The sequence below is a fragment of the Prionailurus viverrinus genome, chromosome B2, assembly GCF_022837055.1.
Source record: "Prionailurus viverrinus isolate Anna chromosome B2, UM_Priviv_1.0, whole genome shotgun sequence".
In the NCBI taxonomy this organism is placed as follows: Eukaryota; Metazoa; Chordata; class Mammalia; order Carnivora; family Felidae; genus Prionailurus; species Prionailurus viverrinus.
The window spans coordinates 35,334,381-35,357,098 of record NC_062565.1 but is presented as its reverse complement, the minus strand read 5'-3'; the positions used below and the strand labels follow the sequence as shown (position 1 = coordinate 35,357,098).

General features: G+C 55.0%; 1 protein-coding gene across 3 annotated transcripts in view; it reads left to right on the top strand.

Annotated features, from left to right (window-relative positions):
• The window catches only part of CPNE5 (copine 5), a 93,886-nt gene that overhangs the window by 61,723 nt on the left and 9,445 nt on the right, over nucleotides 1–22,718 (top strand). For 2 of the 3 annotated variants that reach the window (XM_047859068.1, XM_047859067.1), the window contains 5 exons: nucleotides 1,907–2,011; nucleotides 9,892–9,933; nucleotides 12,039–12,114; nucleotides 17,676–17,729; nucleotides 20,970–21,031. In XM_047859068.1, coding sequence (XP_047715024.1) covers nucleotides 1,907–2,011; nucleotides 9,892–9,933; nucleotides 12,039–12,114; nucleotides 17,676–17,729; nucleotides 20,970–21,031 — 339 coding nt within the window. Of the gene's footprint in view, nucleotides 1–1,906; nucleotides 2,012–9,545; nucleotides 9,613–9,891; nucleotides 9,934–12,038; nucleotides 12,115–17,675; nucleotides 17,730–20,969; nucleotides 21,032–22,718 lie in introns of those variants that run through there. The other variant, XM_047859069.1, reaches the window with a different exon arrangement.

Here is a 22,718-nt window from a genome sequence, read left to right as displayed (position 1 = left end):
CTGCACCCTGGAACCTCCCTCCCTTCACCGCCCAGCTGCTGCACCTGATTCTCCCCCAACCCTTTCCTCTTCCTGCCTTACCTACCTGCCCCAGCTTGGGCAGCCACGGTCCCTCCTGTCCCCGTCGCCCCTGTTCCTGTCCTCGTCACCAGCTCCGGGGTGTGTGGGGAGGTCTCCCACATGTATCTCTACTCTCCAGTGGGCGGGCGAGAAGGAGCAGAGAAACGCTGAGCCGCGGTGACAGGAATGACATTTTGACTTGAAAATTGCCAGAGAAGAAATGGCACAGGCTGTGTGGGCATGGGTGGGGCCCAGGCACTTTCCGGGGTGACCTTTCCAGGCTGGGAGGGGGCTGGAGTGGCTGCTGGGAGGTGTCAGGGGGACAGCCTCTGCCCCCAGCTCCACCCTGGCTCCTGGCTGCCCCTCCAGGTGGTGGGGCAGGCTTCTGGGACAGGGCCAGCAGGCGTGGCATGGGGAGTGGGCAGGGATGCTGGATTGGAGCCCAGCGGGATAAACCAATTCAACACTTTTAGTTTGCAAAGCAGGCTCATGGATTCAGACTGGAAGAGCCTACAGTGTCTTAGAGATTGTCTAAGCCAGGGGCCTTACTTTCACTGCCTTGAATGCCAGTGAATCTGTGGAAACTCTCCTCTGAGACATACAGATATTCGTTAGTTCGTTCCAAAAAAAATATTTAGTGAACACTTACTAAGTGCCAGGCACTGTTCTGAGCACTGGAGATACACCAGTGATCAAAGAAGACAAAACGCTTGCCTTTACAGGACTTACATTTTAGTGATAGACCGTACGATAAATAAGGAGATACACAGACTCTGTCAAATGCCAAACAGTAACAAGTGAAAAAGAAAAAAAAAAGCACGGAAAGGGGTCTAGGGGATGTCGGAGTCAGGGGGACCAGGAGCTGTCAATTTGATATATGGTGCTCAGGGCAAGTGCTCGTGTCAGAGGGGTGACATTTGAGTAAAGACCTGAAGGAAGTGAGGAGGCAAGCCATGAACATGGAGATCTGGGACAGTGTTCCAGGAGGGGCACAGCAAGCAGATGAGAGTCACCCACCCAATTTCCCCCAATTCCAGGGGTTCACAAAACCCTGAAATCCCATCCACAGGTCCTTCCATGGGTCTCAGATGAAGAATGGCTGATAGCAGCCAACTCCCTGAGTTCACAGGGAAGGGTTCTGCTAGCTCAAAGTCACACAGGGTGGGGGGAGGGGGGAGGAAGGGCAGAACCCATATCTCCTGATGCTCTGCACCTGCTCCTTCAAACATCACCAAGAGGGGCACCTGGGTGGCTCAGTGGGTTAAGCATCTGACTCACGATCTCAGCTCAGGTCTTGATCTCAGGATCGTGAGTTCAAGCCCCACTTTGGACTCTGTACTGGACATAAAGCCTACCTAAACAACCAAACCAAAAAACATCACCAAGAACTGGCCATCTAGTTGGGGGGCCTGGGGGGCTCAGTTGGTTAAGTGTCAGACTTCGGCTCAGGTCATGATTTCACAGTTCGTGAGTTCTAGCCCCCCCCCCCCCCCCCCCCCCCCCCCCCCCCGTCGGGCTCTGTGCTGACAGCTCGGAGCCTGGAACCCGCTTCAGAGTCTGTGTCTCCCTTTCTCTCTGCCCCTCCCCAGCCCATGCTCGCGCGCTCTCTCTCTCTCTCTCTCTCTCTCTCTCTCTCAAATAAAATAAACATTAGAAAGAATACAATAAAAAAAGAAAGAAGTAGTTCCTGGCTGGATGCTGCTAGTGACAGGTGGCTCATCACCTCACGCAGCTGTAGTTTCCACTGTCTGGCATCCGCAGAGCCTCTTGGGTTGTGGCCCCTCTGTTGACCTGGATTCTGTCTCCCTCGATTCGGGCCTGACACCTTCCCTCTCTTCTTCACCAGCTTCACCATCTGCCACAAGACCGAGGTCATGAAGAACACCCTAAACCCAGTCTGGCAAACTTTCTCCATTCCTGTGAGAGCACTCTGCAACGGGGACTATGACCGGTGAGATGAGAAAAAGTCCCTCCCCAGCGCAGGTGCACGTGCAGGCTGCCCAGGCAGTATGGGCGGAGCCTCCTGGAGCTGCACTGTCCCTGCCTCTCACCTCCCTGGGCAGTGTCTGCCTTTATCTCCTCCCAGGCCTCCCTCCCCACCCTCCCCCACCGCTGTCTGCCTTCCCCTCCCCCGCATTGGTGAAGACCTCCCCAGGCTGGGGGATTGGGATTCCCCGGGGGAGCCCTTGTGGGTGTTGGGGGTCCTGGCCTGGAGCTCTGCAGCCTGTGTCTCCATGATTTCCAGTGGAGGGGCAAGTGGGAGCAGGTTGGGGCTCTAGATGCAGGCTGAGGTGGCCGGGGGCCCCCACCAGCCCCAACTCCTTGCAGATGGAATCTGGGGAATCAGCATCCCAAGATAAATGGGGGGTGGGGGGTGGGGCGGAGTACAGAGAAGTCGTGAAACTTTTTTGATGTGACAGCTTACTCTTATGACATGCCCACTATCGCCATCACCCTTTAGAGTGTAGACTGTTGGGCGTAGGTCCTGGGTATGCGGCTTCTAATCCTGGCTCTGTGACTTAAAAGCCCTGGCACCCTGGGCAAACTTTGACCTGTCTGAGCTTCAGTTTCTTTATCTGTAAAATGGGTTTTAAATGGCTACCTACCTGCCTTAAAGGGCTGCTCAGAAGCCCCACAAGCAGGCTCTGGTGTGCATAAAATACCAAACCTGGCATTTTGTCCACAAGCGTTTATAGACTTCCTACCAGGCACCAGGCACTGTGCGCTAGATGCTGGGAAATCCGCAGGGAACAAAACACATAGTCTTCACCCTTTGCCCAACCTTGTGGAGTTTACATTCTCGCGGGGGAGGCAGACATTAATCCAATAATCACACAGAGAAACATGTAATTACAAACTGTGGTAAGTGCCGGGGAGTGGGGGGGGGGGGGGGGGGGCGGGTAGAAGCTGGAAGCTGGAAGGTGATATCGGTCTGTGTTAAGTCACGAGAACCCAGCCTGGTTTCCTGGTGATTGCTGTTGCTGGGGGATGAGCTGGCAGGGGGAGTTCACAGGCAGGGCTGCCTGGGCAGCCTTGAGGAGGCCGGGCCTCTGCTGGCCACTTCGACAGGAATACTAGGGTGTCAGACACCTTCGGGGCATCCTGGCCGATGGCATTGGCGTGGGCTCCCTGGGACCCTGCTCGCAGTGGCTTCCGACTGGGTATGTGTGGTGGGATGGAGAGTGAATGACAAGGTGGATGGCCTTCAGACACCCCTGTCTTCCTCCAGGAAGCCCTCAAGATTGCCTTACTAGGTTGCTGATCCAGGAGATGAAGTGGTTCCTTTTCCTGCCTCTTTGTTGGGAACAGAACAGCCACAATCTGCTCCAAAGGCTGTCACTGAGCACCTCCAGAGGCAGTCACAGAGGCTGGCTCCACTACGCCAGCAGCTGTGTGGCACTCAGGGGAATATAAATGTAGCCACGTTTCCATCTTGAGGGAACTTGAAGTCTGACCACAGGGAGTTCAGATGTGTGCACATCTGCATTTTAGATAGCTAAATAATTGTGCAAAATAAGACTGGAGACAAAAATAGGCATTCCAGCCAAATGAACCCCTGGTATGTGTCTGACCGGGTCCTGAGGCTTCTGGGGGGGCTGGGGGCTGGGAGGACGGTCTGGTTGGAGCAGCAGGGTGAAAAGGAGGCTTGGAGAAGGCTGGGAGGAGCTGGGGGGTATTGGTTCCTGGAAGAATGGTTGAGATGACAGGAAAAGGGAGGGGAAATTCAAGGCTGAGGGATGGGAGAGCCTGGCAGGTCAAGTTGCACAGGGTGGGAGGAATTGAGATCTCTGGCTCCTCTGCCCAGAGGCTGTTGGGGGTCCAGCTGACCCCCCACAGCCCTGCACCCTCAGAACCCAACCTCGTCGGGGACAGTGAGGAGGGCAGCCGGGCTCAGAGGCCTGGGGTCACTGTGCAGCCACTGGAGGAGGTGAGGGTGTGGTGGAGGGTGCAGATGGTGGGGAACACCCCCACAGGCCCCCATTTCCCCCTCCCAGGCTGAGCCCCAGACCAGTTTCCCTGCAGAATGGCCAGGCAGCTGGGTCCTTCTCCACAGCCAGGAACAGACTGACCGTGAAGTGAAGTGACTGATGGTAGTGTTAATGGAGGGGCCAGGCATGTCACGCTGGCCTGGAAAACGAGCAGGCCTGTCTGCTGCTGTGCTCCAGGGTGACCTATGTACCCAACAGCCACTTGGGAGGTGCAAATGTCCGGGAGGCCCTCTCAGGGGAGGAAGGGGAGGGGTTTGTGCAAGAAAACAAAGCCACTTTTCCTCTTCCCTCTGAGGTACCTCTTGAAGCCTCACAAGAACACATTCAACTTGATCTAACAGCCTTGTTTTCCAAGCCAGCCAGCACTGGGCACCAGGTTGCGTGCCGTGGGCATTCTGAGCGTCAGACCCAAGTCTCCCTGTTAGGTTGCTCCCAGGCCAGAATGGGAGGCAGACAGGTAATAATAATAATAATAATAATAATAATAATAATAGCAGCAAAGGCTCCTGTAGCACCTCCGTGGTAATTTATGTCTATGAACTAATTTAATTCTCCCAACGATTAGTATTTCCCCTGAAAAAGGTGCTAATACTATCCGCCTTTTACAGGTAAAGGAACGGAGGCCAGAGAGGTTAAGTAGCTTCCCCGGTGTCTTACTGCCAGTCAGTGGTGGAATTAGGATTTGGAACCAGGCAGGCTGGCTAGAGAATCCGTGTTCTTAACCTTCAGTCTGCTGCCAGATGGCTGAGACGGGTGTGAGCGGGGTACGTTTGGAGGAGGGCTCGCCCAGGGCCTTGGGGCAGATCTGCTTTGAGCCTGGAGGTGGAAGAAAGACTCAAAAGCCTTGACATCTGCCCAGATCAGGGGGTGAAAGGGAAGTCAAGGTCATTAGTGTTTGGAGCTGGGGTCAAGAGACAGAAATGGAAGTGTGACAGGGAGCCAGGGTGAGGGGCTGTGGGACAGACAGGCACAGCGATGCTCTGCCAAGGGGACGGGGGGACAGAGAGCTGGCAGAGGTGGGGTGCCCAAGGCCTCCGTACAGGTTGGAAGCAGGAGAGAGAAGCGGAGATGGTCGGAGAGGTAGCAGGGTACGCGGGGAGGGCGGCTGTGAGCAGGGCGCTGAGAGGGGAGAATCCAAACAGGAGTTATCAACTCCTATCATGAAAAAGAGGCCAGGAGGATGAGAACCAGGGATCTGTGAGAAAGGATCGTTTTCCTGCCATGATGGGAGTCGGGGGTGGGGGGTAGAAATGAGTTAAGATTGCTGAGTCTTTCAGACATGGGCCAAATTGTGTCCTAGTTGGTTTGAATGCATTCTCTTATTTTGTGCATTTAAATCGCACTAGTAACCCAGAAGTTGGGTACTAGTGACATGCCCATTTCACGGATGGGGAAACAGAGGCCTGGAGCTTCTGTATCTTGCCAAAACAAGGAGAAGGGACATTTCTCTTCTCCAGAAGTCGCCTCTGGCTTGGCCCTCCGGTTTGGGGTCCCCCTGCCTTTGCTGTGTCTCCAGGCCAAACCCACGCGAGCCGGCTGAGCACAGTTGGAATCAGGGGAGCTGGCCTCCAGATCAGAGCAAGTCCAGCCCTCCAGTGGAGTGAAGTGGGTGATGACAAGAAGCACTTCCCCTGCCTTTCCTGAAGTCCCCCTACTCTCTCCTTGAACCTTCTGTGATTTGAGGATTTAGTCCCCTTAAGCCAGATTGCCCTGGTTGGGATGCTGTCACTCACTCACTCACACCTTAATGTTGAATGAGTGGATTTTTAAGAGGGTCAGTTGTCCTGGGTCCTCGTCTGGGGAGAGGATTCCCCAGAATTGGGGGCTCTCACCTCATAGAAGCTTCATGTGCTTCTGCCAGCCTGCTGGAGAAGGGAAGTGCTTCTCCTCTGAACCCAGCCACTACATGTGCCCTGGGTTGGGAGAGTTCTCTCCTCCCCAGCTCGCACGTGCAGAAACTGAACTGCGACAGAAGAGGTTAGGCCCCTGCCGTACGGCTGGGGTTGCATGGAGCGCTGCCATCCGGTCTCGCTGCCTGCTCAGTGAGGCCTGACACCCCCTCTTCTTGGCCTAGAAGCCTCTAGGACTGTTGACTAGGGGGCTGACTCAATCAGGCGAGGGGACCTGTCAGCCCAGTTCCTCTTCCTGCCCCGGGAGATGCTCATTAGGAGGCAGACCTGCACCTCTACCGGGGCGGGGGCGGGGGGGGGGGGCAGACTATGCTGCCCGTGTGCCAGTGGTGTGTCAAGAGGGGGGCCTGCGGCCTTTGCCAGCGTCCCTCATCCCTGCTGCCCTGCTGAGGCTCACACACACCCAGCTCTGCAGAGCCGCCTTGTGACCTGGGGAAAGCCACACACCCTGGGCTTCCCTTTGTGATTTTGTGGAAGGAAGGGATTGTTACTGGGTGGTAACTTCTCGGAGTTGTTAGATCGTAGTCAGGCAGCGGGCATTGAATAATACTTATGTTCCCTACCATATGCTAGGCACTGTTCTAGAAGCTGAAGATACGTCGGTGAACAAAACACACAAAAATCCCTAGTGTCGTGGGGCTGATATTTTCATGGTGAATAGGGGATTGTTTGGGAGACAGGGTCTTGGACAAAAGGCTGGAGTGTTTTAGATGGAACAGAACAACACGTGTCCAGCGCTGGGGTGAATGATGCGGGAATGACATAGGTGACTCCTCCCAGCACTCCAAAGTGGGTACGATGATCCCATTTGACAGAGGGGTAAACAGAGTCCCTGAGGGGTAGGCCAGTTGCACAGGGCTACACGGCTGGTACCTGGAGGAACTGGGACTGCCCCAGAGCCTGCAGCCTTCTCTGGCTACCTCACTGCCTCTCAGATTAGGGGCTCCGTGTTCTGAGCCTTAAATGTCAAATAAGACGTTCATTCCGTGGGTAGCAGAGGCCCATTTCACTGTCCTGTACCCAGGAGCCCCTTCTCTACTGTGCGGTCCCCAGAAATCACAGTTGGTCTGATATGAGCCTTTATTAGGCCTGTGCTAAGGGGTTGGAGCCAAGGCCCGCAGCCCACAAGTGGCACACGAGGTGACCCAGGGCAGCCCAGCCAGGGCTGGACAGTGACAGAACTGTCTGTAGAGTAGTCAGAGCCGTGTCTGGCTTCTGCCTCTGCCTCCCCCTGTCTTGGGTGCCGTTTCTCTTACCTCCTTCTCCCCCAGCTCTGGAGGCTGCAGTCTCTGAGCTAATCTGACCCCCTAAGCTGCAGGCATCCCTAGAGCCTCAGCTGAGGCCGGGGTGGGTTTACACAGGAATCCACACTCCAAGTGGTCTTTACCTCGGCTGCAATGTCACATTCCCCAAGGAGCTTTTAACAATCCCCCTGCCCAGGCCGTACCCCAGACCAACTGATTCTGAACCTCTGGGGTGAGGCATTGGCCTCAGGATTGCTAATGCTCGCCAGGGATCCAGTATGCAACCAGGTTGGAAAATCAGTGCTCTCATCTGGAGAAGGTCAGTGGTTCTGGAGCACATTCCAGTCAACCAGGGGACTGACCAAAGCTACCTGTGCCCGAGTACTATCCAGACCAATTGAATCAGGCCCTGTGGCCCTGGGAGTTTTAAAGAAAAGCTCCCCAGTGATTTTTTTTGGGTATACAAGGCTGTGGCTGTAACTGAGGTCCTCCTACAGCCTCTGAGCATGTGACTGTCACTGATCGAGTTGCCTGAGGGGCTGGTGTTGGTGACCAGCACTCCTCCCTGGGGTTCCTGAATGTCCCCTACAGAGCTGCATGGCTCTGGGAAGGACTGGGGGACTTTGGCATTGTGAGGCAGGGTCCTGGCTCTGACCCTCACCCACTCTGTGACCCTGGGCACATCACTGGGAGCTCTTAGGGCTCAGTTTCCCCATCCGAATATGAGGGGGCTGGAGGTTATCACTCCGGAACATGCACAGCAGAGGCACTAGGGAAACCTTTAAACTAGATCCCGGGGCACTGCCCAGAGCTGCCAAGAACTGGACCTGGGGCTGTGTGTGTCTGGTGATCTGCCAGGTGGCCCGGCTTGGATGCCACGAAGGTCATGTCCAGCCTTGTCGTTCTAGGAATTGGAAGTGGCAGAGCCCAGGTACCCAGGCATGGGTGTCCCTGATTTAAATAAATTTCATATGAAAAACTATCCAAGTGTGGCCAAATGCCCAAGTGAGGAGGACGAGGCATTTTTTCCTTTTTTTTTTTTTAATGTTTATTTATCTATTTTTGAGAGAGAGAGGGAGAACACATGGGGAGGGCAGAGGCAGGGAGAAAGAATCCCAAGCAGTCTCTGTGCTGTCAGCACAGAGCCCGATGCCCCAGCTCCGTCTCCCAAACCGTGAAACTGTGACCCAAGCCCAAACCAAGAGTCGGGTGCTTAACCGACTGAGCCACCCAGGCGCCCCAGGAAGAGGCATGTTTATAGAGACCCATCTGTGTGCCAGGAGGGGTTTGCCGACTTGCTTTGCAGCTGTTCTGCAAGGCTGCTGTTGTCCCTCCTTGAAGATGATGGTCTGTGGCTCAGAGAGGTTCAGTGACATCCCCAGGTCCCACAGCATCTGAGTCTGCACCCCAGCCTCTTTCCTCTCTTTCCAGCTCATCAGCTACCTTCAGGAGCCTAGATTTTTTTTTTTTTTTTCCTTTCCACACAATTCACCTCAGAGAGACATAGTTTTTTTGTTTTTCACAAGAATTTAGAGGGTTCTGCCCCATTTTACATTTTGGTAACAAAAATCCGGTTGGTGCACAACCTACAAGACGTTCCCTCATCGGGAACAGTTAATGTGCCCTGTTGCAGGCGGATCGGCACCCCGCCCCGGGGGCCGTGAAGGCGCATCTGAAGGGGGACAGCGCCTCCTGCTGGGCGCTGCGCAGTCCCGAGGCCTGCTCCTCGCAGACCCGAGGAGATGGGCTGCGGCCATGGGCGAGACGATGAGATGTTAATAGAAGACGTGCCCAGGCACGGGTCTGTGCGAGCCCCATTTAGGACTGAAGGCTGGAGACCCCGGCTCCCCACGCCTCCCCCGCCTCCCCGGACCCTGACCCTGCAGTGGGACCCTGGCAGCTCCCCCCACCTCGTCCCTGCCTGGGCGTCCCTGGAGGCCCACTGGCACCAAGGGTTAACCCGCAGCCCTCCACCTCCCTCCTCCCACCTCTGGTCTGCTAGCCTGTTGCCATGGAAACGAGCTAAAAATAAAATGGGCTCCCAAAGCCCAGCCCCATGCACAGGAGTCAAAACAAACTAATTAAAGCAGCCAGGCTAAAATGTGAAGATAATTACACCCTCACTCAGGAGCCAGTCGTCGCAATGGAAAAGCTCAGCAGGCCATCCCCCAGTCAGGGGCTCTGGGTCCTTCCCTGCTGGGCTGGCTCCCCACCACTCAGACTCCTCAGACCCGGGGGTCCCACCACACACACCTGCAGTCTTGTCGCCCCCTCCCCAGGAGAGCCCAGACTGGTTAGGCCTGAGATCTGGGGAGCGCCTCGCTCCGCCACAACAGCCCCGCCCCTGATAAATTCACAATATGGCTTCATCCTGGGACCTGTGTCCCTTCTGGGGTGGCCAAGGAGAAGGTGGGGTGAACTGAAGTCTGCAGCTGTTTTTCCACATTCTCCCTGAAACTTGGGGGAGTCCCTACACAGCTTTCGGGCTGCCGCTGTCCCTAAGACCTTAGCCAAAAGGCCTCAAGATAGTTCCTTTGTCTCTTGGGCTGCTGCGTCTCCAGTGAGGGCAGCTGGAGCCTAGTGGGGGGCCCTGTATCCCCTTTTGGCCCAGGAGCAGGGGAAGGGCCCCGTTCAGGCCCCACAGATGCTAGGTCAAGTTCATCCCACCACGGGCCCTTTGTCTTGCAGGACCATCAAGGTGGAGGTGTACGACTGGGATCGCGATGGCAGGTAAGCAGGCAGGAGGACAAAAGGTGAGCAGGGATGGGGACAGCTCTGGGGGCGAGAGGGTCTTCCCGTGGGAGGTCCCCTGCTCCAGTGGCTTATCCCTGCCCAGCTCCACTGAAGCACCAGAGGCTCTGTGACCTGCATGACAGGTTCCAGGGGCATAAGAGGCCTCTTTTCCCAAAATAGCTGCCTAGCGGCTGGCCAGTGACTACAATCTCCTTACATTTGGGAGAATTAGGATTTTCTGAAATGTGCATATCCTAATGTACAGAAACTAGCAGCCCCCGAGCGACCCCCCCGAGCATTCATGGATGTGTTCTCTGTGTGAGGCTAAGCACACAGAGGCCCGGGTGACCGGGCACAGAAGACAAGCTCAGCCCTCAGAGACTCCCCCGAATCTAGTGGGGAGGCCCTTGGTGCATCAGAGGATCTGTTTGCAGGGAGCAGGCCCTGAGGGAGTCGGCTTTGGGAAGTGTAAGCTTTTTATTTTTTTTAAGTTTATTTATTTTGAGACACAGAGCAGGGGAGGGGCAGAGAGAGCAGGAGAGAGAGAATCCCAAGCAGGCTCCGCATTGTCAGCAGACAGCCCGACTCATGAACCGTGAGATCATGACCTGAGCCGAAACCACGAAGTATGCTTACTAAGACTGAGCCACCCGGGCGCCCCGGGAAATGCAAGCTTTGACACACTTGAATGGTCTCCATAGCCACGAAGCAGTACCTGAGTAGGGCCAAGCCTGGCCAGTAGGGTGGCACTTTCTAGTTGGGTTTTGGGAGGTCAGTGCCCTCCCTGTCTGTGAATGTGCTCCCAGGGAGCAGCCTCACTGGGAATTCACAGATGAGGACCAGAAGGGGCCTCCTGTGGCTGTAGTCCAGAAACCTCACTGGCTCCTACTTGTCTGTTGGACCAAAGCCAAATACGCCCTGACGTTTGTGACTCCTCCATTCTGTGGAACTGCCAGGGGCGTTGCAGAGGCCCGTACTCCTTATCGATGCCTCTCAAGTCTGCGACGTGGATAGGAGGTACTGTAAAGGGCTGTGCGGACAGCTCTAAGTTAGGCCCTGGCCGGGCCAAGTAGCTCACCTTTCCCCAAGGCCTTCCAAGAGAGGACACCAGTGCCCCAGCACCTGTAAACTCGCTCTGTCCCCCTGTCCTCCCCTCTTCAACCACATCACAGGCACGTCAGCTCCATGTTTCCACCCATGATTTGCTTCATCTTACCCGGGAGCTCCCCATATTTCTCCTTCACTGGGGAAAACTGGGGACAGCCACCAGATGCCGTAGAGGCCTGTCATCGAGGAGCTCATGGTCCGAATGCAGAGAGCTAGAAATATGTAGTCAAAATACAGTGTGGACTCAAGGCAGAGCCAGGCCCCGGGGACACGCCTTGGGCATCACTCCCTGGAAGGCACTCTAGGTTCCCTCTACCAGGGACAGTGACAGTGGGGGCAGTCCCGGGAGGTGTGGCCGCCGCAGAAAACACCTCCAGCTGCCTGGGTGGACGTAGCGTAAATGGCCTTTTCAAAAAGTGTCATTGGGAAAATGTCCAAATACGCAGAAAGACAGGCGAGTTTAATGAATGCTTTTAAGCCTATCATCTGAATTTTACAAGTGTTACATGTTGCCACATTTGCTTTATCTGTGTTTTGCTGATGTAGTTTAAATTACAGACATCAAGGCGTTTTTACCCCTAAATATCTCATTGAGAACGTCTAAAAAATAAGGACCTTTTTCTACATAACTGCGAATGCCATTATCACACCTGACGCACGGAACAATCATTCTTGAATACCACCGAATATTCGTTTCATATTTAAATTTCTCCAGTTGTCCTCAAAATCCCTTGCACGGCTGGCTTGTTCCGACAAGAACCCGAGTCCCGTCGTCCGGGGCCCTGCACTTTGCTAGGTGACCCCTGGGTTTCCCTACACATGGGTGACCCTGGACACTTCCCCAGGGACCCAGCTTCTCTGCTGGCATGCGCCCCTGCAGCAGGGGCCCCAAGCAGAATGGGGAGCCAGGGGAAGGGATGTGGGAGGCGGGGAGGTGGGCAGAGGCCAGGCGCGGCCTGGGCCGCTTGGTCTCAGCGGCAGCCCTTCCCTTGCAGCCACGACTTCATCGGGGAGTTCACCACCAGCTACCGGGAGCTGGCCCGTGGGCAGAGCCAGTTCAACATCTACGAGGTGAGGTGGGCGCCCTGGGGGCTGGGGTCTGCTCTGATAATACATGACTCCAGGGGGCCATGTGTGGGGCTGGGGTATTTGCACGCTCTCCCGAGAGGTGGGTGTTATTGTCCATTTTACAGTTAAGGAGCCTGAGTCTCGGAGAAGTTGGGGAATTTGCCCAAAGACATGCGGTTCAGTAAGTGGAAAATCAAAAGGCAAACAGTGTTGACGTGTCTGGCTCCAAATCACTGGGTAGCAGTTGGAGCCTGCTGGCCAGGGAGAGGGGACAGCTGTGGAGGGGCCTCCACAGAGTACTTCCAACAAGGTGGGGGGTAGGGGTGCGGGGGTGGGTGGGTGGGGGACATTATCAGAAGGCTCTGAGGCCGGAGACCCAAGGTCCTGAGTTCAAGGTGGCCCTCTGCCTTCATTCAGACCAGTCTCAGGGCCTGCTGAATATCTTAACTTTTCTGGAAGGAAAGAGTCAGAGGAACGGGAGTCAGGATCCCTCCACCGGGACCTGGAGAACCTGGGACAAGGCCCCCAGTCTTTCGGGAGATGATAGTGTTCGCCCTTAAAGGACACTTTCTGCTGCTGAGCCTTTGTGTGTGGGTGTGCTCGCCCTCCCGGGATGGCCTCCCACCTTCCAAATCTGGCCGAGTTCCACCTCCTCTGGTGGCCTTCCCAGCCACTCCGGCCTCATGCTTCCTCCCTGGGAACTTCATGCTTCCTCCCTGGGAACTTCATGCACGGTTCATGCTAGACCAGCTTAACTGCAGATACTTATAACCCTAATAACCACTTGGGTCCCTACCCTGACGCTACCACGTCCTAGCTACGTGACCTGGGCTAAGTTCCTGAACCACTCTGCGCCATGCATACTGAGAATTAAATAAGTCACTAGACCAGTGCCTGGCCCCTAGTGAGCGTTGTTATTATTACATCACTGCTGTCTTCCAGCATCATCTGTTGAGCGTCTGTGTGCCAAGAGATTTACATTTCACCACGGCCCTACAGTTGGGCTCTCTCCTCACATTAGCAGCCACTCAGCTAGTGAAGTTGAAGAACAGGCCTTGACTTCCGTCTCGCTGAGTCTGAATCGCCCCACGCTTTCTTCACCCCCTCCCCCTGTGTCTGGGTTCTGAGTGGGCAGGTCTCGTGTTCCGGTTAGACAGAAGCTCCCTAAGGGCAGGCCAGGTGACAGCCCTTTCTGTGGCCTCCTGTCGTGTTGGCCCCGGGCAGCACTGGGCACCCAGCAGGTGCTGATGATCCGTGCACACACTTGAACGAGGCCATTGTGAAGATAGAGCGTGGGTGAATTTCTTTGAAAGGGCTCTGATCCTCACAGTTAATTGCTTTGTTTTCTGCATCAGCCAAGGGAAGGGCTGTGTTTGTTCCCCCACCAGGCAGAGAGAAGCAGGCCCCATCCTTTCCTTCTCTGGCTTCCTTTAAGGAGATTTTTAGGGAAGTGAAGCGAAGGGATTACATCTTTGGGAGTTTGGCTTTTAAGGGTGCTTGACAGGCTCTGAAGAGGCCATGATCTCTCAAGCTCAAAGCAGACAAGGTTGGGTTGACTTGTTTTCCCCATCAGAAACACCATCAGGTAGAAAAGGAATTCAACTCTGGCAGGGCTTGCAGTATGGGGCGGGGGTCACTGAAAGGCCTTTCTAGAGTCCAAATTGCCTGAAGGGAAAACAAGGCTTCTGTCAGGAAAGACCCTTCTCTTGGGCCCCGGCATCCCCCTGGGTGTCTGACTCCTATGTCCAGCTGTCTGCTGGCCACTCCTCAGACTCAGCCTTCTCAAACTGAAGGCCTCTCCACAGCTGTCCCCTCTCCCTGGCCAGCAGGCTCCAACTCCTGGGCGGTCGTCATGGGGGGCACTCGGGAGTCACCCTTGACACCTCTTGCCCCTCACCCCACATACAGTCCACAACTGAATCCTACCACCTACACATTCTGACATTTGTTCCCTCCATTCCCATTCACCTCCACCGCCATGATCTCCCCCGCGTGGGGGGCTTTGCAACGGCCCCCTAACGGCCTTCCCACCTCCTACCGTCCTCCACTCAGTAATCCAAGGGCTCCTCCAAAATGGCAATCTGACCACCTCGCTGCCCTCCTTAACCCTTGGCTGTGCATCCCCCCTACTGCGTCAGCCCGGTTCATGCAGAGGAGTGGGGAGGAGGTTCCGAAAGACGCCCTCACCCCAGCTGAGAGTCTGCAGAGCCCTTTACCCACAGGGTAAGAGTCCAAGCTCCTCCACACCCCAGCAGCCTGCAATCTGCAACCAGTGGGCGTGCATAAGTAAACTCACATATACCCCTAGGAGGCTCTGGGGTCTTGCCCCTTCCCTCCCTGCCTACCGCCACTGTCAGCCCCATTATGCTGTCCAAGGCTCTCTGAACCGCCCTGCTGGCTCAGCCTCTGTGCTTCACTCCATGGTGCCTCCCCTGGGGCTCCCTTAGCTTTTCTTCACTTGGTTGGGTCTGTGGATCTTTGGAGACTCCCTTTGGGTCTTATTCCTCCTCCAGGAAGCCTTCTCTGCCTGCACACGCACTCCACCCCCAAAGTCTGAAGTAAATACCTCTCCTCGGTGCTCCTATGCACCCCCCACCCCCTGGCTATTACCTGTTTGTCAAGCTTCCTATCCCCTCAAGGACCATGACGTCCTCAAGGGTGGGGGCAGTGTCTCACTCCCTATTCCCAAAGCCGGCACAGCTCCTGGCCCCTGAGAGCCATTCAGGGACTTGCCTGCACAGGAGGGCCCACCCCAGACTTGCCCTGGGGGGCCGTCGGGACCCTGGGGGTGTGAAGAGAGGGCGAGGAGAAGGCGGAGAATTCCAGCCTGGGAGTTGGGAGATTCCCTGGCTGGCCCCCAGGGGGCGATGGTCCCCCACGTGGAACTTCAGGGTGCAGCCATTTAGGGCCGGAGAGGTTGGTACCGTCGGGTGAGGGTGGGGTGCTGGGAGGGCATGAAACCTCAGAATAAACAGGGCGTTTCTTCAGTGCCCACTTCACATGAGGATCTGAGAACAAAACATTGCTTTAATATTAAAACAGTTATAATTAGAGAGTGGAAATGTGGGATACAGGCTAATTTAAAGGTAACCCAGAAGACTTCAAAGAAATGTGCTTGTGGCCAGGTCCTTGGGCGACACCCAGCCCCCCAGGAGTCCATGTTTATTCTCCTCAGCTGGGAGGAGACTTTGGAATAAAAGTTTGAGGTGTATTCAGTTCTAAAAGTTCCACACCTTTATGGGACAGATTGAGAAACTGAGGCACAGTGCAGGGTTGGAGCTGGCCTACTACATGGTTTTCCCGTGAACGTGTCTGTGACCAACACATCATCTGAGTGGCCTTCGTACCTGTGGAGGCTCTGAGGTTGTCATGGGCTCTCTCCCCAGGCTCGCAAATTTCCACCTGCAGAGCTGTGGCCAGCCTTCCCACCTGAACTTCCCACCTAGGACCAGCTCTTCCTTCCTTCTGTGTCTACCTGGTCAACCCTGACCCCTTTTCTGCTCCCGCAGCCATGCCCCGGGCCCAAGACCTGTGTTGACTTCTTGACAATGCTGTTTTGCCATAGCTCACTACCTGTTCCGGCAACCCGCTCATGACCTCTCACGTGGACTAGTGGGGGCGGTAGGGGTCATAGTAATAAAAATTAATAGCAGCTAACACTTATATAGTATTTGCTACATTGTGGACCATGTCCTAAACACTTTGCTTGTATTGACCTATTTAATCGTCATACCTTTCTATAAGGTAGGTACTTTTTATTCCCTGAAACCCAGGGACGTTAAGTAACTTGCCTACGGTCACACAGCCAGTAGATGGCAGAACCAAGGGGGTAAACATACCCCTGATGTCTCTCCTTCTCCCCTCCCCTCCCCTTCCAGCATCCTAGAACCTGTGATCTTGCCCCTGCTAGTTTAGAAGTCATCAGACATTTAGCTTGGCCCCTCTAGGCTCTCTGCCAGCCAGCCCAGTTTACTCTTCCACTCTGTGGCCCTGCAGTCAAAATGGACCCCAGTTCTGTGCCCGCCCCCTGCCTCCCCCCACCCCCTGCAACTATCTCCTCTGACTGGAATGCCCTCCCTCCGTCTCCCCGTGCCCCAAACCCTTCCTGTCCTCAGCACCTGCCTTCAACACCACCTGTCCCGGGGAGCCTTACTGATGCTGGACCTAGAACAGTCCTTCTTTCCTCCAACTCCCTTCACATTTCTGGCTCCCCTTTTTGGTATCTCTTGTCCTGTATCTCCCTAGGACGTATCTTTCTCCAATTGGAGTGAAGGTTCTAGAAGAGAAACTGGTATCCCCCACTCCCCCCGCCCCAGAAGTATTTGTGAAGGAATGTGTTTGTATTTGTTATCAAGGTGACACCCAGGTAGGCAGGAAGGCGGGCTGAGGGCTGGAACCTGGTTTCCAGTTTGATCACTACCCAGAGCAGCTGTGTGACCTTAGGCAAGTCCCTGTCCCTGTCCCTTCATTTCCTTATCTCCAGAAATGGATAGCAACTCTCATCCCGACAGAAGAGGCCTCTGCTAAAGACAGAGCTGGCCACCCCTGGGGAGATGGTGGGGGTGGGGGGATGAATTCACCAGGAACCTGTAGAGGACCTAGGGTGTGAAAATCAAACCACCTTGCTTCCTTTGATGGGAGATTAGGGAAAGGCTGGGCCTGAGCTTCCCAGGTGAAAACAAAAGAGCTGGTGAGGCTCAAGCCCAGTACGGATGTGGCAGGTGTGAAATCCCCCTGGAGGGTTCTGGTCCTCCTCATTCACCCAGGGCTTCTCAGCCGTGGTTCTGCCTACATCTTGGACTCGATGATTTCCTGTGATGGGGGCTGCCCTGTGCACTCCAAGATGTTTCACAGCATCCCTTGCCTCTACCTTCTCCCCCCAGTGTGACAACCAAAATATCTCCAAACATTGCCAAATGCCTGGGAGGGGGGAGGTGGCGGGCAGTTGAGACCACTGAGTTAAGCCCAGCAACAAGTGATTTTTTTTTTTTTTTAGCATCTACTAAATATGCCCCTAGGTCTGTGATATATTCTCTGATGACAGGTCTGGTTTGGAATGAGAGCTTTCACATGAAGAACAGTTAAGGAAATTCTAACTGCAGTGTTGGGGGGAGGGGGGAGCCTCAAAGGCCTCTGGGCAGCAGTAGGGCTGGATCTCAGGGAGGGGGAATTGGTGGAGGAAGGAGGGGAAGGCATTTGGGGTGAGGGGAGCAGCCTGAGCCAACACACAAGGGCAGGCGCAGACAGGGCCCCTTTGCAACATCGAACCTCCTTTGGCTGCTTTGGGTGGAGGGCGTGTTTGGGGGAGCAGTGGGGAAGAAGATTAAATAAATATTACTCCTGTTGTGTTTGGTCGTGGAACACTGGGTCTAATCAGGAAGCTCGCGTGTATAAATCTAAATGCCGATCTCTCATAAAACCTCCCGGGACCCTCCCCTCCCCTGGACCCCACATTCTGCTGGCTGGGGCTGGGGCCATACTCTGGGGTCGTTAGAAGCTCTGGGGGCCCAGCCCTGACTGCTTGGAAACACTCCTTCTTATCCTGTGACTGTTTTCTCTTGCAGGTGGTAAACCCCAAAAAGAAAATGAAGAAAAAGAAATACGTGAATTCTGGCACAGTGAGTGGCACCCGCCGCCCCCCACCCCCACCCCCACCCCCGCCGCCCCCTGCAGCCAGGCATAGACATCCTGAGGTCCAAGCTAGGTCTGGTGTCAGGAGTGGCGCATGTCTGCGTGGTGGGCTTGTGCAGAGTGTGGGAACCAGACGTGGGGCGTTGGGGGTGGGGAGGGGTGGGGCCGATGGAGCCTCCCCCCTGGGGGGAGATAGTAGATGTCGATGTAGATGGTGTAGGCCATACCTGTGACACAGAATGAGAAATTCCCATGGGGACTTCCTGTAGAAAGGAAGCAGAAAAGGAGTAGAGGCCCTTGCTGTGGGAAATTCCCCACCCCGGTGCTTTTTCATAGGTTGTTTCCTTGAGAGGCAGACTTTACCATCCCTTTGTCATGAAAGAGGAAACCAAGGCTGCAGGCAGGGAAGTGACTCGCCCAAGGTCACAGAGGCAGAAAGTCACAACCAAGGTCGTAGCTAGAGATGTCAGTGAGCACAGTAGTTAAACTGAGCGCTGGCAGCCGGCACTGCTCCTGTTTACCACGACCATCCTAGGATCACACTAGCCCCGTGGCTTCCGGGGGCTGATCTTCAGGACATTCGTGCATTTATCCAACAAATGTTTACTGAGCACTGTCATGTTCTAGCCATGAGGGATACAGCTGGGAACAAGACAGACTCAAATCTTTGCCCTTCTGTTACTTATATTTTAGTGGGGGAGACAGAAAACATATATATATATATATATATACACACACACACACACACACACACACACACACACACATACATACATATATCTGTATTTGTCCTGTGGTTTTGAGTGCTGTAGAAAAAAGTACACAAAAGGTAAAGTGTTGGGGAATGCCAGAGACAAAATAACTATTTGATGTCAAGTAATTAAAGAAAGCTTTTCTCTGAGAAGGTGATATTAGAGCAGAGATTCAAAGAAGGGGAGGGAGCAAGTATTGAGGATATTGGGGAAAGAGAATTCTAGCTGTAGGGATCAGCATGTACAAAGGCCCTGAGGCGGAGCCCACAGTGCACTTCTAGAACAAGCCAGCATCTTTGCCCTGCAAATACATTCAAGATTTGTACCCTTCGTGTCCCTCTGTGCTGTAGATGTCCACAGCCCCATCTGCAAATGCAGCCACACTTACTCATTAGAGTTAAGCAAACTGCACCTCCAGACCCAGAAGAGGTCCTAGTCAGGGAGCTCTGGGGTTCCTCTGAGGAACCTTATTTTCTCCATCTGTAAAATGGGGCGAATAAATCATCCCTGCCCGGCTTACTGCGCTGGGTGGCTGTGACAGACAGATGGAGACGCAGGCCTGCAAACTGCAAATTACTCTGCTCATTCAAAGGGGACTGATTGTAACTGTTTCTCAGTCAGGAGAATGTTGGAGTAATAGTTCCTTTGTCCAAAGCTGCAGTGTGTCTGCTGCGTGCTGTCAGCATTGGGGACAGGATCATTCTTCATGTCCCAGGACCTCCCTGTGCGTCGTGGGGCGCTTAGCACCCCTGGTCTCAGCCATGGCTACCAGTAGAGCCCAGGCATTGGCAGAGCCCCAGAACTTTCCTACACATTCCCATGCCCCTAGGGGAGGCGGCACCTTCCCCAGCTGAGAAATCTCAGATGTACTGCTAAAAAAAAAAAAAGTTTGAAAACCATCGATCTCGTTCCGTTTTCTCAGAGATAAGGAAACTGAGGCCCAGAGAGGGGACATGATTTGTTTCAGGTCAGTCTTCACCGTAACAAATCAGTCAGGGTCCAGGATGCTTATTAAAATGCTTGTGCCCTGTCCAGTTCTCTGGGGTTCCATATCAGGAGGCTCGGGAACCCGTGTATAAAGCTTCTCATACTTAATTTCCTGTGTGCAGAATCTTCGGGGGATCTTGTTAACGTGCCACGAATCTGCATGTCTGCATTCTAAGCAGCATCAAGGTGCTACTGCTGCTGCTACTGGTCCAGGGACCACACTCTGAGCAACAAAGTCCCTGGGTGAATCCATATGGTCAGGCAGGTTAGGGAGCTGCCTCAGCCCAGAGCCTTGTGGGGGGCAGTGGGGTTCAACCCCGGCTGTCGGTTAGACTCATGTGAGGAGCTAAAAAAAGATCCAGGGCAAGAGCCCTACCCCCAAAACGGAAACGGATGTAATTGGTTTGGGGGTCCCCTGGTCCTTGGGGGACCAGGCTGCAAGATGATCATTGGTCATCTGGTGACCGCTGGCCAGGGTAGAGGCCACTGCCATGGTCCACTGCTAGTGAAAGGAGGCTTTGTCCGTCCGGGTGCCTGACACCATAACCACAGCAGGTAGGGGTCTCCGAGGCCCAGCTCAGCACCCACAGACCTTCCCATTATTTGGGCTGATGTCAAGCAGAGGCCCTCCCTGGCCTACCCAGAGAGTTGGTAACGATAGCAGAATCTGCACCAGTAGGGGCTTCCCCAAATTCTAGGGTAGAGTTCTCTGGCACAGGTAATAGGTCCCCTGTCCCAGTCTTGCCTCATTTAATTGGTTTTGGCAGCCAGGCTTTCACTTGTCTCCATGATCCTAAATCATTATTGTAGCGAAGTGCCAGGTAGCTGCCTGTCTTGGCAGAGCTGATGCCAAAGCCGCCAGGAGGCATAGGTCGAAAGGCATCTGCTCTGAAGGGGGGCCCCCCCCCATCAGGTACCTCCAGGGAGAGAACAGGCTGCTTATGAGGGTCTCAGGGCTGAGAAGGCAGGGATCACGAGACACCAGAGGGATGAGTCGGGACAAGTAAGGTTTAAGAGAAGCGCAGACCAAAGAGTAGGTCGACAGTTAGCAGGACATGGAAGGGTGGAGCTAGTCAGCTTTGGCAGGTTTTCAGACCTGTGTCAGGAAGACCCCCTTGCCCTCCACACTCCACATCGGTGTCCACTTAGGGAAAACTCGTGCTCTTGGCTTGACCCCTGTGCCCCAGTGACAGAGGCAGGGCCCTCCTAGGATGCAGTTTGGCATCAAGGTCAAGAGTGCAGGCTCTGGAGTCAGACCGACCAGGGTTCCAGTCTCACTCAGCCGTGTCCCGGGCAGATGGCATGACCTGTTTGAAGCCAGTTTCCTTGGCTATAAAATGGGACCACAGCTGCACTTCTAGGGTCGTTGTGGGTACTGTATGCAGTGGGGTCTGCAGAAGTGGCCTGCTGTGTGCCCCCTGACTCTCAGCAAACCGTCTCCCCCAAACCCTGGGCTCCCCGCTGACCAAGCTGCCTTTTGTTTTCAAGGTCACGCTGCTTTCCTTTGCGGTGGAGTCCGAGTGCACATTTCTTGACTACATCAAAGGAGGGTGAGAAGAGATCCAGCCCGGTTTCTTTGGCTTCAGGGAGAGGAAGGGGGCCCCGCCCATCGACATGAGCAGCTCTAGCCCCAAGCTGGCCTCTTTGAGGCCCCAGACGTAGCCTGTGAGCCCTGAGCAAACACCCATTTCTGGCCTCAAACAACTCGCCCGGAGCCGTGCATGTCCCTGGATCCTGAGTGGCCGGAGAGGAGGCTCCTGAGCTGTGGAGGCTCCAGCCTGGGTCACATCAGGTTCCCTTGCAGGGATGGGATCTGGAGGTGGTAGGGACTCCGTGGCAAAGAGAACTAAGGGCTTAGGGAGGTGGTGGAAAGAGCCCTGGACTAGGAGTTAGGAGGCCCAGGCTCTCTGCCCTTCTTAGCCACTTGCTAATTTAGCCCCATTACTTTGGGCAGGTCGCTTTCCCTCCCTTCGTATCAGTTGCTTCCTTTACACACACAGAAGTTGGAGTCAAGTGAATTCTAATGGTCCTTCCTTCTCTGAGCTGCTGATACCTGGTCTTTCAGGGAGGCTGGGGGGGGTGGGGTGGGGGGTGGGCAATGATTAACCTGCCCAGTGTCATCAAGGACATACAAGGGACAGGAGGCATTGGGGGCTGAGCCATCAGATGGTCCCAGGTGGTCAGACACGAGTGTAAGAAGCAGAAAGAGCCAGAGGGGTTGGCATCCAGGCCGAGGCAGGCAGGGAAGCCTGGAGGCTCCAGCCAACAGCTTGCGGAAAGAGAGTCTGACTCCAAGGTGAGGTTAGTGTGCTCCCTGCCAGAACAGGTGCCAGGTCAGGGTGTGGGAAGCCGAGAGCCCACAGGTGCTGGCAGGTGAGTGACTACACCTGTCTGGAAAGAAGACAGGGCAGGTGCCAAAGGCTCATCCCAGCCAAGTGGGCACTTGGCTGCCGGGCTCTCCAGGGCAAAGGGAAAAGTCAGGCCCTGGGAAGCCACACTTACTCTCCCATGACACCACTCCCTGTCGCCTTGAAACTGGTTTCAAGGTTGCGAGCTTTCCTACCCACTGAGCACACACCTGCCTGCGGTCACCCAGAGGCCCCCCCGCCCCGCTGCCCCCCGCCCCCGCCTCTCCTCTGAGCCTACTCCAGACCCTGCCCTTGCTCCCATCCCCCATCAAAACTGCCCTGTTCTCTATCCCATCAAGCATTCCATGGCACCTGCTAATTCTCAAGCAGTCCACATCCTGTTTCTCCTCATTTGCATAGTGCCCCCAATTTACAGAGCACAGTGGGCAGGGTGAGGATGATTATCTCCCATTTTACATAACTTGCCCGTGGCCACACGCCCAGCCAGCAGCAGGGTTCCTCTGTCGCCACATGCTGCATTTCTTCCACAGTAATGAATAATCGTGGCCCTGCCTGCCTCACAGCTACCAGGTGGGGTGTGACGCAGGCGGAGACAGTGGAGTTAAAGGGTTGGGTGCCTCGATGTCTCATGGAGGAGCCCTCAGAGGCTGCTGGCGCCTCCCTGGCCCTCCCCCACACCTCCCTCCGCCCTCCCCAGAGACTTGAGCCAGAGAGCTGGCTCGGGGGAGTGAGAGCTCCACGTACGTGTCCAGGCAGGCAGCCGATGGATGGATGCTCTTGTCCCGGGATCCTCTCTGGACCTGGAGAGAGGGATTGGCCACCTCTGCCCGGTGTCAGAGGGAGCAGCTTGCTCAGCAGCCTGCCTTCT